This window comes from Saimiri boliviensis, chromosome 1 (assembly GCF_048565385.1).
Source record: "Saimiri boliviensis isolate mSaiBol1 chromosome 1, mSaiBol1.pri, whole genome shotgun sequence".
Taxonomy (NCBI): domain Eukaryota; kingdom Metazoa; phylum Chordata; class Mammalia; order Primates; family Cebidae; genus Saimiri; species Saimiri boliviensis.
Window position 1 is genome coordinate 137,201,482 of NC_133449.1, and position 18,505 is coordinate 137,219,986.

At 44.5% G+C, this 18,505-nt stretch overlaps 1 protein-coding gene across 3 annotated transcripts in view; it reads right to left on the reverse strand.

Annotated features, from left to right (window-relative positions):
- The window catches only part of WWOX (WW domain containing oxidoreductase), a 1,146,684-nt gene that overhangs the window by 792,201 nt on the left and 335,978 nt on the right, over positions 1-18,505 (reverse strand). For all 3 annotated transcript variants that reach the window (XM_039475359.2, XM_074404819.1, XM_074404815.1), the window contains exon 8: positions 9,593-9,857. In XM_039475359.2, coding sequence (XP_039331293.1) covers positions 9,593-9,857 — 265 coding nt within the window. The remainder of the gene's footprint in view (positions 1-9,592; positions 9,858-18,505) is intronic.

The following is an 18,505-nucleotide window of genomic DNA, read 5'->3' on the forward strand; positions in this document are numbered from 1 at the left end:
CCTCCCACCTTGGCCTCCCCAAGTGCTGGGATTACAGGCACAAGCCACCATGCCTGGCCGTGAGTGTATATGTGTGTGTTTCCCACACATACCTCAATAAAGCTGGGGAAAATGGTAATAATGACAGCAATAATAATGGTTATTGAGTATCTAGCATGTTCTGAATGCTGAACATTCATAATCTTTCGTTTCTACTGAATGCCAATAACAATACCAGTTAACACTTCTTAAGCTTCTAGCACATTCTAGAGGCCATAGGTTCATAATGTCTTTAATTCTCAAGACAAGCCCATGAGGTAGGTATAACTTCCCAGTTTTATGCATGAATCTTAAGCAGGTATTGAACCTCGCCCAAGAGTTAGAATGGGAGGGAGCTAGGGTTGGACCCGAGAGCCATCTAGCTCCACAGCTTATCTTGTGGCGCCTATGCCTCATGTCTCTCTCCTTACATTCAATCCCTCTGTACATACCCACACCGCTGGGTACATCCCTTACATGGCACTTGACCATGAGCCTGTGGGGCACCCTGGGCACTTGCTGTGTGACTCTGGGCAGGTCACCTTGCCTTATCTTTTCTGTTTTTACACATTCTAAACTGTAATCCCTTGCCTTGCCTACCTCAGAAGGACAAATGGTAAGAAATACATTAAGGACTGTCATTTATCCAGCACCTGGTCATCTTTCATGTATTCATTTACAAACATTTACTGAGAATTTACTCTGGACCACAAATACAGTAGCGTGAAGGGAAAAACACTGTTGTCAAGAGAAGGAGAGACGGACATTTAATAAGAAATTACAAGCCAGGCACGGTGGCTCACACCTGTAATCCCAGCACTGTGGGAGGGCGAGGAGGGCGGATCACGAGGTCAAGAGATTGAGACCAGCCTGGCCAACATGGTGAAACCCCATCTCTACTTAAAAACACAAAACTTTAGCTGGGCGTGGTAGTGCACAGCTGTAGTCCCAGCTACTCAGGAGGCTGAGGCAGGAGAATTACTTGAACCCAGGAGGCAGAGGTGGCAGTGAGCAGAGATTGTGCCACTGCACTCCAGCCTAGCACCTGGCGACAGAGCAAGACTCTGTCTTTAAAAAGAAAGAAAGAAAAAAAAAAAAAAAAACTACAGACCAGAAACAGTGGCTCATGCCTGTAATCCCAGCACTTTGGGAGGCTGAGGCCAAGATGGGCAGATCACCTGAGGTCAGGAGTTTGAGACCAGCCTGGTCAACATGGTGAAAGCCCATCTCTACTAAAAATACAAAAATTAGCCAGGTGTGGTGGCAGATGCCTGTAATCCCAGCTACTCAGGAGGCTAAAACAGGAGCATCGCTTTAACTCAGGAGGCAGAGGTTGCAGTGAGCCGAGATCATACCACTACACTCCAGTCTGGGTGACAGAGAGACTCCATCACATACATTAAAAAAAAAAACAACCCTACAGAAATTTTATTTTTAAATTGCAGTTGTGTTAAACGTTATAAAGAAGAAATTCCAGGGATCCTTCCCGGACTCATTCAGCACACATTTACGGAGTGCCCTTAGGGGTCAGACAGTATTCTAGGCAATGGCTGGTCTCAAAGAACATATTGGAGAGGCTGATCTAGTCTGAGAGACCAAAACGGCTTCCTTAAGGTGCGCTGTCTGGACTGAGTTTTGTGGGACGGGTGCAAATTAAAAGTAGAGGAGGAGTATTCTAGGCTGAAGAACATCATGTTTCAAAACCCTTAGGAAGGAACAGCATGGAGCCAGGAGTGGCTGGAGGTGTAGTGGGTCAAGTGGATGGGAACCAGGTAAGTCCAGATGCCTTCCATATGAATGCTCACTTCCTCTTACAACCACCCTATAAAATAGAGAGCATTTCCATTTGATACATGAGAAAATAATTGAAATATGTGCCACCTATTTAACACCACTACCCTAGCTTTTTTCCTTGCCTTCGGAGTTTGCCTCCCACCCTAGAGGCTCAAAACACCAGTTACATGCTTTTCTAGCCTCCCTTATAGCTAGGATATAAATAGCTGACTCAGCCCCAACCAGTGGGATCTGACAGTAAGTCAGCTCAGGAGCACAGTTCTGAAGCAGAACTGTCTCTTGATAAAGGAAAGAGGCATACAGTGAGGAGCCTCACCTCTCCCATCTGTCCCTTCGGACCTTATCGAGTAGGATGCAATGGCTGGCACCACAGCAGCCATCTTGTAAGCGTAAGGGAAAAGTGAAGATCATCACAACGGAGCCACCCATACAGCAGCCAAACACAGCCCTTGCTGCGTTGACTCCTCCAGATACATGGGAGAGCAAACCCTCTATTATTCCAACCACCTTTAAGTGGGTAGTAATAACTCTTGGCCTAAGCTGCTAAACTGATGTAAAAAATTATCCTCAGAAAGACCAAATTATTTCAAAATTGTAAAAGTAAAAGGGAGTAGAGGCTGAGTTCTGAAGACAAGCCTCTCGATTCTAAATCCTCTGCTCTTTTCCAACTTACTATATCCACTGGTCTCTGGAAGAAGCGAGCACTGTAAACTTCAAAGCTCTGGACATAATTAAAGGAGGATTCCTAAAATCAATGCTGATGTTAATCTGAGGCAGGAAGAAGAATGTTTGAGGCTGCGGGAAGGTGGCGTGAGTGGGGGTAAGCCAGTCAGCTACCAGGTCCTCCTATTGACAGGCGACTGCAGAGAAGTGCCAGTGTGGGCCAACCACAAAGGGGTCCTGAGAGGCCAGTTTTCTTTCTTTTTCTTTGCTTTTTTCTTTGAGACGGAGTCTCAGGCTGGAGAGCAGTGGCATAATCTCGGCTGACCGCAACCTCCACTTCCTGGGCTCAAGCAATTCTCCTGTCTCAGCCTCCCAGGTAGCTGGGACTAAAGGCTTGTGCCACAATGCCGGGCTAATTTTTGTATTTTTAGTAGAGATGGGGTTTCACCACATTGGTCAGGCTGGTCTTGAACCCCTGACCTCATGATCCGCCCACCTTGGCCTCCCAAAGAGCTGGGATTACAGGCATGAAAGTCCAGTTTTCTAACCTATCTGGACCAGCAAGAGAAAGGCAATCAGAGAATACAACCCCCACTCAAGAGTCTCAAAATATTCAGATTTGTTTAGAATACACTGAAATCTCCACTTTGAAAATCATATTTCCTCCTCCCAACAAAAAGAAGCCTGTTTTCTACACCCTTTGCCTTGCATGTGATACACCAGTGTACCAATAAACATTCAAGCAGAGGGCTTTGTCCTTGATGGTATCTACAGTGTAGTCAGCTGCAGGTATTTAAACGGCGGAAGGGGGAGAAGTATTTTTCTAAAATACTAATTTAAAGAACAAATCAACATCTATTATCTCCTTCATTATGTTTTAAATTGTACAACTATAAATCACCCTGCAGTGGGTTATTCAAGGGCAAAGTTACCCTGTTTGGCTTTCACGAAGGTTAGAAGCATGACATCTTGTGCTTTTTCTAGTTTTAATTTATAACTTTGCAACAAGACCAGCGTTGCAGGCCCATCCATTAGCAGGGTAGCCGCACATCCGTTAAAACTCAGCACTATGACTGGCTTTACAGGGGCACAGGAAACGTAACCTGATCACCGCAGAAGTTCTACACACACAAGCCATTTTTTAATGTAAAATGATTGGAAAATGCAGCTCCCTAAAACATCTGCTAAGCTCCTGCTACCCTAACACATGATATTCTCTCTACTCTTACCTGCCAACGCAAATATTTGGTTGCACGAAACACTCCTAAGAGGCACGTGACAGCGCTCAGCTTCAAATTTACATACTGATCCACAAAGGACTGGCTTGGACCTGGGAACTCTGACGAGGGTGTGTTTACCAGGACTGAAACCTTATGTGGAAGAAAACGGTGGCAGGGGTTTAGGTGGGGGGGCGGGGGGGGTGAGGGCATTAATTTCACTGGAGGTGCTATCAAACATTTTAAAAAGAAAACGTAACTGCACAACTAGATATAGATGGGAAGGGCACTAGGGTGCATTGGACAAAGCAAAGGCAGCTGAGATTAGCAAGTGAAGGTTTGCAGAGCTGATGTATCATTTTCTTGAACACACTAGGTGCGCTCTCTGCTTTTCAACTACAAAACAAAGATCATCATTCTAAGACTGTAGAACTCAGAATTCTTAATTCTAATAGAAATTATGAGAAATGAATGAAAATATATGCTGATACGTAAACCACCATGCTATCTGGGATAAACTGCCAACCTGCATCTTATTGGGAAGTGTGGTAGGATTTTAAAGTCATCACACATGGCTACAAATGCAAAAAGCCAAGATTAGCCCTGAAAATCCCTCATGTGTACCAGATACAATGCCTGGTTTTCTTGAATTAAAACCCACTGAATAATATGTATATGTAAATACATATATATACTAAAATACAGTACATACTTTCTTCACCAACTCAGAAATTCTTACCAAACGATAGATATTAATGCATGTATGTGAAACATATTTTAACATAATTTAGCTGCATAAAATAATGCTCTAGAGACAGGAAAATAAATACGTAATGCACACATGATGTGACTTCATTATCAGGAAGTGCTCAGAAATGTTTCAGATATTTCAGAAGCAGCTGTTTGAAGAATCATGCATCTTTTTTTTTTGAATGACATTTAAAAATAACTCAGTTTCCATGTTTATCATTTTTATTTTACCATACGTTGGAGGGAGGAGGGAACAAACCCTTCTCCCCCAGGATTCACCCAATACACTTGTCCAGTTCTCTGGATCTCACGAGGAAAAGCGTGGCAGAGACACGGCATTACCAGTAGGGGCCGCTGTGCTGAGACTTGATTCCAATGAGTTTCTCATTAGTGATTATTATACTGCAGGCGGCCAAAATGGAAAAATTAATTAATTTCAGAGCGATAATGCATTTACAGCAACAATTAGAAATGTATAACTGTAAAAGGGCAACATTTAAAAGACAGATTACGTTTAATAAAGTTGCACAAGAACATCCAATTGTAAAATTACTGATCTGCAACAATATTCCTTAAAGAGGCACTTAAAATAGCCTGACTCCATGAAGGGTGACCTAATTACTGTAACTAAAATCACCGTAGTCACAGCAAGTCACAGCAAATAAAAAAGGGACGTTGATATTAGAATACTGCTGTTAAATACATAAGGGAGCCGACTACAGTGGAGAAACGAAGGCAGGGCTTCCGAGCGCAAGGCTGGGTTGTATTTCTTGCTCCCTTGACCTCACGCAATGGAATGTGTATCCAGCAATACTCATGTCAGAAGGAAACACCCTCTCCAAGGTGCAAGGCAGACAAAGCGGAGCACGCTAGCCATCTGGTGATAGGGAGACTGCATCTCAGCTAAGCTTCTCGATTAGCATTTAGAAACCAAAGCTTTACCTGGGGAAGAAATGGGATGCAACTACGTGCTGTGTCCCATCATATGTCTATTAAAATGGCAGAAGTATACCCTTTGTCCCAGAAACAGACGCTGTATCCCGATGGAAGCAACGCCAGGCCACACACACAGGACAGTCCAAGAGGATAATTTTTCCAGTCAATCCAGTCTATATTAGTAGGAAAATGACCAAGCCCAGGTCTACCTTCATGGGGATCCCTCTCCTAAATGCAGAATCAAATGTTTATGAAAGAAAAGTGAATGCCTGTGAGTTTGACAAGTAAGCTCAGAATGCCCACTCCACCTCTGCATGAAGTGAGGGAGTAATTTCAATGGCAAAAACCACAGTAACTTTTGCACCAACCTGATCTATAGAACCCTGATGGCTAAAAAGACTACCAAAGGCTTAAATACTTAAATATATTAGAGGGGATTTTAGTAAGACTCTCAACTTAGCTACATATTTCATAGTCTTCATAATCTTCATGCTTATCTAAAGTCCACTTATGGCAAATAAAAGTTGCCATTTTCTTGTTGTTTTATTTTCTGAGACAGAGACTTGCTCAGTTGCCTAGGCTGGAGCGCAACAGTGTGATCTCAGCTCACTGCAACCTCCGCCTCCCGGGTTCAAGCAATTCTCCTGCCTCAGCCTCCTGAGTAGCTGGGATTCCAGGTGCTCAACATCACGCCTGACTAATTTTTTTATTTTTAGTAGAGACAGGGTTTCACCATCTTGGCCAGGCTGGTCTTGAACTCCTGACCTCGTGATCCACCCGCCTCAGCCTTCCAAAGTGCTGGGATTACAGGCGTGAGCCATCACACCCAGCAGAAGTTGCTACTTTCCAATCACTGAAGGTCAAAAACAAGAAAAGTCCACGCCACTATGGCTTCCTCACAAGTAAGACGTGCAGGTTGGAGATCGCTGAATCAGGCTCTCTCCAGCTGGACTCACTTCCTATTTGGCCAGTAAGCCTCTCCCCGAGTCTTTGGGGCCAGGGGTAAAGCCCTTCCCTTCCCCTTCCAGCTCCCAATTTACAGATTCTTGTTCCATCAGCAGAGATTGCATTTTGGAGAATAATCACCAGGACCAAGGTACTGCTCACAGCAAGAAGAGTCACAGACGTCGTGGCAAGAAGTGCGTGCTACGCACCTGTCCTATGGGACAGGCACTGTGCTGGGCAGAGCATTTGACGGTGCTCTCCGACATGACAGCTGCTCAGCACACGTGGTGTTTTTCAATTCCACTTAACTAAAATGAAATCAAATCAAAACTTCACTTCCCCATATCAGCCACGTTTTTAGCACTCAATATCCACATGTGGCCCATAGCTGCCATCCTGGAGAGCCAGATTATCATCACTGCAGAAATTCTATACCCATCATTATCGATGTGATATGCATTATCGTCAGTCCTTACACCAACCTGTATCGCAACTGCCGTCGTAAGGAGACAGGCTCAGAAGGCTGGTGACCTAAGTTATTTCAGTGATCAAGTGTCAGAGCTGAGCCTCTCCGTCAGCAACATTAGCAGGACAGCTGTGAGGTCCACTATGCCAGGCCACTTTCTTCTCTTGCCACCACCAGGAAGCCAGGTCAAATCCCATTTCAAGTACAAGGGAAATGCTAACGTCCCCTGCCCTTTCTGTGAGTGCTCCTCCCCAGACACTTTCAAAAAAACCTGGAATTTTTGAGCCATCGCTTTTTTCCAAACACTCTCACGAGCTATCCACTCATCTTCCCACACCTGTCTCACCCAGGGCCATAAAGCGCAGTGCTCACTTCATCTCTTACCCAAGGATGCTCCCAGAGGACATTTGTTTCCCCCAAGCCTTGCCTTGCTATAGGCGCTGAGGCCCGTTCATAAGTGGTCTCTGAGCTCTCCTACCAGGCGGACAGGAGAGACTGCGGTAGGGTGCAGCAGAGGCTTCTGCTCATGGGTGGGGTAGGCAAAGGAGTCAGGCACGGAGGCTGGGCAACTGGCATTACTGGGACACGCTCCGGGTATGGTGCTCACTGCGAGGAAACCTTCATCTAATTCATTGTAGAGACTAATTCATAGTAGAAACGAAGTTTCACCATGTTAGCCAGGATGGTCTCGATCTCTTGACCTCACCCGCACGGTCACGCTTCTGCTTCCATTTCTAACCCCACATTCTGGTTATCCACTTGGCCCAAGTCCTGAAGACACTTAACCCCGAAACAGCAACACTCTGATACGATACAGTCACCTACCCAACTTAGTTTGCTGGTACTTTTGAGAAATACTCCAGTTAGGTCCAATTAGCCAACATTCAAGTCTGACTTGATGAAGTATATTATATTCAACATTAGTTAACAGTCAACTCTTCTCCAATAAATAAAAATATTTACCCTGCCTTTATTTTAGCAGAACTTGTCTTCCTTCTTTTCCCTCCTGCCCTGGCCCAGAATCTCTAAGCAAGGGGATGAAGCGACAGAATAACAGTTTCCACTCTTTTCTGACAAGTCCTCATCCATTAGAGTCTATGACAAAAGGCAGGATAGTTACATCGCCCTTCACCGACTTCCATACAGTCCCAGATCCATCTCCACATCTTTCCCATCATGTTCTCTGACGAGGGACCTTATGGAAGAAGGAGAAAAACTGTCTGATGCCATAGAAAGGCGTTCCTTAGAACCCATCAGTGATCCAATGCAAGTGAGATGACTCAAGACGCAAAGATTACAAATCATGGTTGATGACTGGGCTTGTTAATGTGGAAGGCAGGCACTGGGCCAGCGGAAAATCAGGAAGAATCCGCCTCTCTCCTCTCCTAAACTCCTCATTTAAATGGCACTGGCACCCACTTCAGATCCGTATTTCTTCTTTTATGGCAATGCATTTGAAGGACAGAACAGGGTAGGAGGCATAAACACAGGCAAAGAAACCTTCAAGAAGAGTCTGTGCTTATGCAATCATCGAGAGCAAAGTGATAGGGAAATTTCAAAGCTCTGTGATCCAACTGCAGGTAAGTTTCATTCATTTACTTCCCAGAGATCAATCCCACCCTGCGGCATGGAGAACCTTTCTCCATAGATCCTTTCACTGGAACGGATCTTAAGTATTCAGTTCTTGGAATACGTCTGTTTACTTAGCATAAAAACCACTTGGGTGATCAGAATAAAAGACGTACTTACTTATTTGGTCCTAAGCAGTTCAAACGACTTTTGATGTGGTTTTAAAAGTCATCACCAAACGTGAAGGTTAAAGATGGCAGGTGGGAATGAGTGGAAGAGAAAGCAGCAGACAGTTTCCAAGGTTGTAAGATTAGCTGAAGACTAACAGTCAGGCCTGTGACACTTCATTTTTTGTTGTTTTGCTTTGTTTTATTAATATCCAAGGTCTAACTCTACAAGCCTGTGATGTTTCTAAAGGCCAAATGTGTTTGGGAAAAGGATGATTAATGTAGAGTAGATTTTAAGTTTGGGTAACTGGAATACTGGTATCCAAAGATATTTTTGAAGTCCCTTGGTTTTGAAAAATAATCTATCAAATATATTGTGTACAGTGCGCTTTTTTCATTCAAATGACTTCCTACTACCACAGGTTCACAGAAATTTCTTCATATGGTTGATAACCATCAAAAACATAAAAACGTCGTATCACCCTTGTAAACACTTCCAAATGTAACCACGGTAAGCGCTTCATCCAAAATAATTCATCTTTGGGAAAATAAAGAAGAAAACCCACTCCTAGCCATCAAAGGATTCTCCAAGAGAGCTTTACACCGATTAGAAGGATTTAGAACATCAGATACGGATTACGGATTACCTATGAAACAAAGGAATCACATCTGCTGAAACTTCAGTCATCACAAATGTATGCCGTTCACCTACTGACACAAAACAGCAGTTTTCAAGTGCTGCACTCAACAAAAGAGATTTTCAAAGTTTCCGAATAAAAGACCAAATCATCCAAAAAACCCACATGATTATTTCCATAGCACTTTCAGCCATACTTAACATGATATTGAGAAACCACATCTTCCACCCAGCCCTCCGAGACGCATTTATAAGGACAGATTTAATCTAACGTTGACGTGAATGTGTTCAAGAACCCTCTACGATGGGCTGGACAATGCGATGATCGAGACCAGACTCATCCCTGCAAGAACTGGAAAAGGTGGAGACACACGTGTGCAGGTTTCTCTAGGACCCAAGGTGTTTGCGGCGCCAGAAGCTGTTCTCTTACCATGGACTTGGTGAAGGGCCTGGCCAAGGTAAACAGCAGCGTGTACACCCACCAGCCGCGATGGATGTTGGAGTACATCATGTTCCCAGGATGAACTGCGTTCGAGGTGACCCCGCGTGGGGAGAGGCGTCGGTGCAGCTCGTTGGAGAAGAGAATGTTGCAGAGCTTGGACCTGTTGTAAGCCAGCATGGCCCAGTAGTCGCTTTTTGATGGAGAGAGGCGACTGAAGTCCAGTGTTCCCAGGGAATCGTTAATATCTGTAAATCTTAAAAACAGGAAATACGACATGGAACGACCACGTTCTGACGTTCCATACAGCTGTTTATTTTTATTTATTTATGCATTTTACTTTTTGAGACGGAGTCTCGCTCTGTTGCCAGGCTGGAGTGCAGTGGCACGATCTCGGCTCACAGCAACCTCCGCCTCCTGGGTTCAAGCGATTCTCCTGCCTCAGCCTCCCAAATAGCTGGGACTGTAGGTGTATACCACGACGCCCGGCTAATTTTTTTATTTTTAGTAGAGAAGAGGTATGACCACGTTGGCCAGGATGGTCTCGATCTCTCGACCTCGTGATCCTACCTCCTTGGCCTCCCAAAGTGCTGGGATTACAAGCGTGAGCCTCCGCACGGGGCCACCTTTTTATTTTTATTAGAAATCTGAGGGAGGCTGGGTGGGGTGGCTCACACCTGTAATCCTGGCACTTTGGGACACCGAGAAGGGTAGATCACCTGAGGTCATAAGACTGAGACCAGCCTGGCCAACATGGCAAAACGCCTTCTGTAGTAAAAATACAAAAGTCAGCCGGGTGTGGTGGCATGCCTGTAATCCCAGTTGTATGGGATGGTGGGGCAGAAATTGCTCGAACCTGGGAGGCAGAGGTTGCATTGAGCTGAGAGCGCACCAGTGCACTCCAGCCTGGACGCCAGAATTAGGCTCCATCTCCCAAAAAAAAAAAAAAAAACAGGAATCTGAGGAAACTACGTAGAGATGACTAAAACCTCAATCTTGCATCATCAAAACAAAGTCTCCCTTCAAGATTGACAATGGTGATTCAGCAATATAAATACAGGTCATGTGGGCCAGGCGCAGTGGCTCAAGCCTGTAATCCCAGCACTTTGGGAGGCCGAGGCGGGTGGATCATGAGGTCAAGAGATCGAGACCATCCTGGTCAACATGGTGAAACCCCATCTCTACTAAAAATACAAAAAATTAGCTGGGCATGGTGGCGTGTGCCTGTAATCCCAGCTACTCAGGAGGCTGAGGCAGGAGAATTGCCTGAACCCAGGAGGCGGAGGTTGCGGTGAGCCGAGATCGCGCCATTGCACTCCAGCCCGGGCAACAAGAGCGAAACTCCGTCTCAATAAATAAATAAATACAGGTCATGTAATGTGCCTCATGGTTGCAATCCCAGCACTTAGGAAGCTGAGGAGAAAGGGTTGTTTGAACACAGGAGTTCAAGACCAATCTAGGCAACAGAGGGAGTCACCATCTCTACAAAAAATAAGCAATTAGTTGGGTCTGGTGGGATGTGCCTGTGGTCTCAACTACTTGAGCGGGGGAGGGGAAGAACTGCTTCAGCCTGGGTGGTCGAAGTTGCAGTGAGCTATGATTGTCTCACTACACTCCAGCCTGGGCAACAGAAACCCCCATCTCTAAAAGTAAGAATTGAAATTTAAATTTTTTTTTTAAAAAAGCATTGCCTCCAAAGACAGATTTCAATAAAGACCCACACCCATAAATGGAGCACTCTTAACACACTAAACTCGTTCCCTGCCCTCTAACATCTATTTTTCAAAACCTTCAACAGGAAGTTCAAAGATAATTAAATTAAATGGAAAAGCATCTTAAATAAAGGGCTGCTGCTTTTAGAAACAGAAAGATATCACATTCCTAACCTCTGACGGGGCTTTCCTGGATTATTTTAGCTAATGCTTGAGTCCTGTATATTTTCATTTGAGCATCCAAGAAAATATAGATGAGTCTTGTTGCCTCCAAGACCCTTTTCCAGATTAAAAATTAATGATTATAAAGGGGTTATAACCTTGGTGAGGTGCCATCAATAGTCTTCTACGTTTAAAAGATAAATGTCAACAAAGCCAAGATGAGTTCTGGCACAGTCTAGGGTTTTTAAGTATACCCAGGGCATGGATGTACACAAATCAAAGTAACTAGTTGATGTTTTATAATTGGGTCTGACGGAGTCGTTAAACACCAGCTGTTTGCTTCTTTTCCTTTGTCTCTCTTTCTCTTAAATAACAACAATGTAATGACTGCCCTTAGAAAATAGATCACACCAAACAAAAGGAATTTTCTCAATGGTCTTATCTTTGTCAAAGTAGCCCTCGTATTCTGCTTCTCTAAGTTCATTCTGGGCGCAGGGTCATAAGGAAAAAAAAAAAGGAAAAGGTAGCCGGGCGCGGTGGCTCAAGCCTGTAATCCCAGCACTTTGGGAGGCTGAGGCAGGTGGATCACGAGGTCGAGAGATCGAGACCATCCTGGTCAACATGGTGAAACCCCGTCTCTACTAAAGATACAAAAAATTAGCTGGGCATGGTGGCGCGTGCCTGTAATCCCAGCTACTCAGGAGGCTGAGGCAGGAGAATTGCCTGAACCCAGGAGGCGGAGGTTGCGGTGAGCCGAGATCGCGCCATTGCACTCCGGCCTGGGTAACAATAGCGAAACTCCGTCTCAAAAAAAAAAAAAAAAAAAAAAAAAGGAAAAGGTAAAATGAAAATTATGGAACAATCCTATCGTTCCTTAGTAGCAGCAGCTCCGGTTGGGCTAAGACCAAGAAAAGCATCGGAAGGGCAGGTGAAATTCATATTTTAATGGAAATTAAATATCCCTTCCACAGGACTCAGTCAGTGACATCCAATTTCTAGTGTTAAATGGCACTGCTAGTCTAAAGTCATCAACAAATCTGATGGCGAGAAATATCATCAAGGATGCAGAAATGAGACCTTGAAATGAACTGTTGGCTGTCTGTTTTCAGGTACCCAAACCACACGAAGAGCCCGACTTCCAAGCGTAGTTGTTTAAGGTAGTGGAACTTAGCAGGAATTCTGAAAACGTATGAGGGCCTTTTTCTGCTTGTCACAGGATGGCTGGCGATGGCAGCAGGGATGGTAGACATCTTGCAATGCAGATGAAGGCTTACTCAATAAAGACTGCCGCCCCGGACACTCATGCTGATGAAAAGCCTGTGGATAACGATCTGAGCCCTGCATTTCCACGTGGGTAGTGCAACAACTACGTACATGAAGAATGAATGAATACACTTTCAGAATGTGTGTGATTCTTGGAGGGTGAGTGATATGGGGCAGTTCCCTATACTGTTCTTGTGGTAGTAAGTCTCATGAGATATCATGGTTCCTGTCTTTTTTTTTAGACGGAGTTTCACTCTTGTTGCCCAGGCTGGAATGCAGTGGCACAATGTTGGCTCATGGTAACCTCTGCCTTCCGGTGTCAAGGGAGTCTCCCGAGTAGCTGGAATTACAGGCATGTGCCACCATGCCTGACTAATTTTGTATTTTTTGTAGATATGGCGTTTCTCCATGTTGGTCAGGCTGGTCTCGAATTCCCAACCTCTGGTGCTCTGCCTGCCCCAGCCTTTCAAAGTGCTGGGATTACAGGTGTGAGTCACCGTGCCCGGCCAGCTGATGGTTTTATAAATGGGAGATTCCCTGCACAAGCTCTCTTGCTGCTGACATGAAAGACATCCCTTTGCTCTGCCTTCATCTTCCACCATGTTTGTGAGGCCTCCCCAGCCATGTGCATCTGTGAGTCCATTAAACCTCTTTCCTTTATAAATTACCCAGTCTCAGGTATGTCTTTATTAGCAGTGGGAGAACAGACTACTACAAGTGAAGCATCACTCAGTGTTGGTGGTACTGGAGTCCACAATACCACACACCTGGCAACGGTGTGCATTTTCTGAGGGTGCCTTCAAGGTGATTATCCATGGACACATCTTTCCTGTAGCCCGACTTGAACATTTACATGTTGCAACACACGCTATTTTGTTTCACAGTTATATTTTCTTTGCAGTATAGTAAAGCTATATGGAATTAAATATATATTTGTGCATGTCATTTCCAAACTTTATTTCCACATTACAATAAGGTATTGTGGAAGAGTCGTCACACCAAGGGGCTACTGAGTTGAGAATCCAAAGATCCAAGTTATGGGACATGACTTGAAAACTCCACCTACATGGCATAGTAAAAAGGGACAAAAATTTAGAGAACATCCAAAAGGTATGGAATAAACATAGCACCAACCATTCCCACTCTCCACTCATCTTTTATCAACTGTGGCCAGAAACCCTTCTCGGCGTATTTGTTTAGCCTGGCCCAGTTCAGGGACTACTTGTTACAGAAAGCTCTGTGTCATGACCTCTTCCACAGTTGGATGTCACGGCAAGTTTTTCGGATGGAAGTCGGGGACAGAATGAAAGACGCCACGCAAGGGAAGTAAAAATCCACGTTTCCATGGACAGTGAGTATCCACTCTTCAGGAGCCAGGCCATGACCCCATTCCTCGTGTTCAGTGACACTTCTGACCTTCCAAGAGCAGTCGTGCACCGCCGCGCCATTTTCTGTTCTGTCTGTACATCGTTCCTCTGTCATCACCAGACCAGATTGGAAGTCGATTTTCACCTGGTCCCAGCTAGATTGTGAATTCTTGGAAAGCAGACTGTAAGACTTTTTTTTGTTGTTGTTGTTTTTTTCGAGATGAAGTCTCCCTTTTGTCACCCAGGCTGGAGTGTACTGGTGCCATCTCAACTCACTGCAACCTCCGCCTTCCGGGTTCAAGTGATTCTCCTGACTCAACTCCCAAGTCGTTAGGATTACAGGCGGCCACCAGCATGCCTGACTAATTCTTGCATTTTTAGTAGAGATGGAGTTTCACCATGTTAGCCAGGCTGGTCTGGAACTCCTGACCTCAGGCGATCCACCTGACTTGGTCTCCCAAGGTGCTAAGATTACAGGCATGAGCCACCACGCTGGGCCTGAATGTAAGATTCTTGAACGTTCCTTAGTCCAGTGCCTGACACACAGTAAAGACTCAACACAGAAACAGAGAGCTGAAAGTTTGGAATTCCAAAGCAAAGACCAAACCCTTCACAAAAAAAACAAAGGAACACAAATCCCATGATGAGAATCTGACAGTTTCAACCCTTGCTCTAAAGGTAAAACTTACCACGAGATTCAACTCTTCTATGTTTTTCGTTAATATTTACATGTGGAACTTCCTAATGTTGTGGGATTTTTGGTTTTTTGGTGACCTATTTTTTGTTTTAGAGACAAGGTCTTGTTTTGCTGCCCATGCTGATTCTCAGTTCCTGCCTCAGCTTCCTGAGTAGCTGCTATTACAGGTACGCACCATCATATACAGTTATTTTCTACAGTTTGGAGTAAGTTCCCTGCTTTTTTTTTACGGAGTCTCTCTCTGTCACCTATGTGCAGTGGACACAATCTCAGCTCACTGCAACCTCCACCTCTCCAGTTCAAGCGACCTCCCTGCCTCAGCCTCCAGAGTAGCTGGGATTACAGGTGCGTGCTACCATGCCCGGCAAATTTTTAGATTTTTAGTACCGATGGGGTTTCACCATGTTAGCCAGGATGGCCTTGATCTCCTGACCTCATGATCCGCCCCGCCTCGGCCTCCCAAAGTGCTGGGACTTCAGGCGTGAGCCACGGGGCCTGGCCCTCTGTTTAGCTTTTCAAGGATAACACAGAAGTAACTCATGAATAGGGAACACTGATCAAATTAAACTTCTAACAAGAAAAAGTATTTTCTTCCTGATCTCTAATCTAGAAACAAGACCAAAAAAAAAAAAAATCCCACGATGAGAAATTAGAACCAGGATGAAGGGCAGTTCCAAGATGGAAAAGTACCAGCTGCTACACATCAGGCACTCCCCCTGCAAACAGCCCTTTGCCGTAAGGCTAACCCCACACTTCCTTCCCACTGTCTCCTGGGCAGAAGCTCCACTTCGACTGTCTGATTAGCTAGCAGTGACAGCCCTCCAGGAAGTGGCAATGGTGGGCTAGCTTCTGCTCTCTCTGAGCCAAGGAAGGCTTCCTGAAAAACCACTGTGTTCACCTCTCAGTTTCAGAGGGAGTAAGACAGCTCTTCAGAGGCTGCCGACTCTATTTTCAAGTTGAAAAACTGACAAAGCCAAACAATTATGTCTTAATAGATTTCTCCCTTACTAGTTTAACTTCTGCTCAGTTAGTGGACATTAACACTTGCTTTGCAGGGGGACCCCCATCATCTTGTACTTGTATATATACTGTGCGGGTTGTGCTTTCTGGGGTTTTGGTTTTTTGAGACAGGGTTTTGCTCTGTCACCCAGGCTGGAGCACATTGCTACAGTGTCTGCTCACTGTAGTCTCCGTCTCCCAGGTTAAAACAATTCTCCCTCCTCAGCCTCCCAAATAGCGGGGATTACAGGCGTGTACCACCACACCTGGCTGATTTTTGTAGTTTTAGTAGTCAGGCGGTTTTGTCATGCTGGTCAGGCTGATCTCGAACACCTGAGTTCAAGCCATCAGCCCACCTCGGCTTCCCAAAGTACTGAGATTATAGGCGTGAGCCACCGTGCCTGGCCTATAATGCATTTTTCTAACTGATAATTTTTAAAATTTATTTTAGAGACATGGTCTCACTCTGTCACCCAGGCTGGAGTGCAGTGGCATGATCAAAGCTTCCCGCAACCTGAAACTCCTGGGCTCAAGCCATTCTCCCACCTCACGCTCTTCATAGCTGGGATTATAGTCATGTGCCACCAAGCCCAATTTTATTGAGGATTTTTAAAAACTCCCACCTAAATTAATTAGGCTGCATTCTATCTAAACAAAGTCTCAGAAACTGTGTGTGTGTGTGTGTGTGTGTGTGTGTGTGTGTATGTATGTGCCTGTGTGTGTCTGTGTGTGGGAGATGGTGTGATTTTGTGGAGGGGAGGGCTATTTGGCACTCAATCCAGCTCTAGCCTTTAAGGGTTGTTCAAACAACACTCTGATCTTTGCTTTCTACCTTAATTGTTATCTGAAATGTTTTCACAGCAAGGAAATCAACTTCTCATTTCACTATCATGTATTTTAGGTATGCAGAAACTCCATTCACTTGCTTAGATTCCAGATAAGTAACTAAAACTCAGTGAAGACACAGGAAGGCTAATAAATATTTTGCCTTGGGGCAATCTAGTCTAATATTTTCTGCAAACATATGAGTTTATTTTTTCCCCTAACAGGGGGTCTTGACTCCAACGAAGAGATTCTGCCAAGCTTTATGGAGGTAATTAGATATCAACACTTACATTTTACAAAATGGTTTAGGGCCCTGGGTTCTTTGGTAGTGAGCAAATGTTTCACATAATGCCTCTGCACCAAGTCAGCATGCTCACTCACAGGAACCAAGGGATGCAATGCAAAGGTAATATACAAGCCAGCCTTGGGGAATTCCCATTCTGTTAAAACATCCTTAAATAAAGTGCAAACGGGTCAGGTGTGGTGGCTCACGCCTGTAATCCCAGCACTTTGAGATGCCGAGGTGAGTGGATCATAAGGTCAGGAGACGGAGATCATCCTGGCCAACATGGTGAAACCTTGTCTCTACTAAAAATACAAAAATCAGCTGGGCGTGATGGCAAGCGTTTGTAGTCCCAGCTACTCAGGAGGCTGAGGCAGGAGAATTGCTCGAACCAGGGGGCAAAGGTTACAGTGATCCGAGATCGCACCACTGCAATCCAGGCTGGAGAAAGAGCAAGATTCTACCTCAAAATAATAATAATAATAATGTGCAAAGAATAACTGGAAAGCAGAAAACCAGTGCCAGCCATCAAGCAGGAATAATCCTGACAACACATTTCAGGAAGTCCTCCCTATAAACAAACACAGATCTAACTCAAGAGCCCAAGACCCATCTTTTCAAATTAATCTTTTAAATGAAACTAAGATTCGGATCTCCAGGATAGGCATGAATTACACTGTAGTTAAGGAGAGAACAAAGACGTCACACGAAATACCATTTGAGATACAGATTTACAAAGCAGAGTGAGCAGCTGACAACTCCACATAATCTCCCGTTAAATACCAGCTCATTTAAACATATCCCGTGGTGCCCTCCACATCTGGTGGATGACTGGGGCTGGCTGATTTATTTCTGGAGCTCTCTCCGCTGCCTACCCCCGCAGCAGCCTCCCTCGCCCCTTAACAGGGCCATTCCACGTTTTCTTCACAAATCTGGTATGATTTGCAAAGATAAGGCTGTCCAGATTTTGTTACCACCTAATTACTAGATGTTTCATGTCTTTTAACACGGGGGAGGATTATTACTGGCATTTTCCTTTCATTTCAACCGTCATAAATTTAAAATGGCACAAGGAAATCTATCTGCAGTGTGTCACTTATATACCATAAGCCCCTGTGTTTGGGAGTGATAAAGGGTTCAAGCTAACCCTTGGCTGGTCTCTCTCTTCCAAGTCCCAGGGGTTACATTTTATGGAAGTATGATTAAAAAAATAAGCTTCATTCTGGGTCACTAAAACATTTCAGGACTTAAGACGGAAAAGAAGGAGGAAAAAAATAGGCCCCTTACACAGTTTTTTTCCTAGCTACTCTGCTAAGAGGGCAAGCACCACCCCCCAAAACACACACCAAGAAAATGTGAGCGAGAAATCTCCCTAACACGGATTAAATCTAGCCTCACCCAGCAAATCCTTTGTCTTTTCAGAATATTTCTCTTTAGACAAATAGTTGTTTATCCAACTCTAGAAAGAAATATGCTGAAAATACGATGAAATTTTCCAATGCCTTTTTCAGTCAATTGAATATTGTCCTAATGGTAATAGGAAAAAAGTGCCATCTGATGTTTTAATTGAAATTTTAACCAAAAGAGGCATGGCCA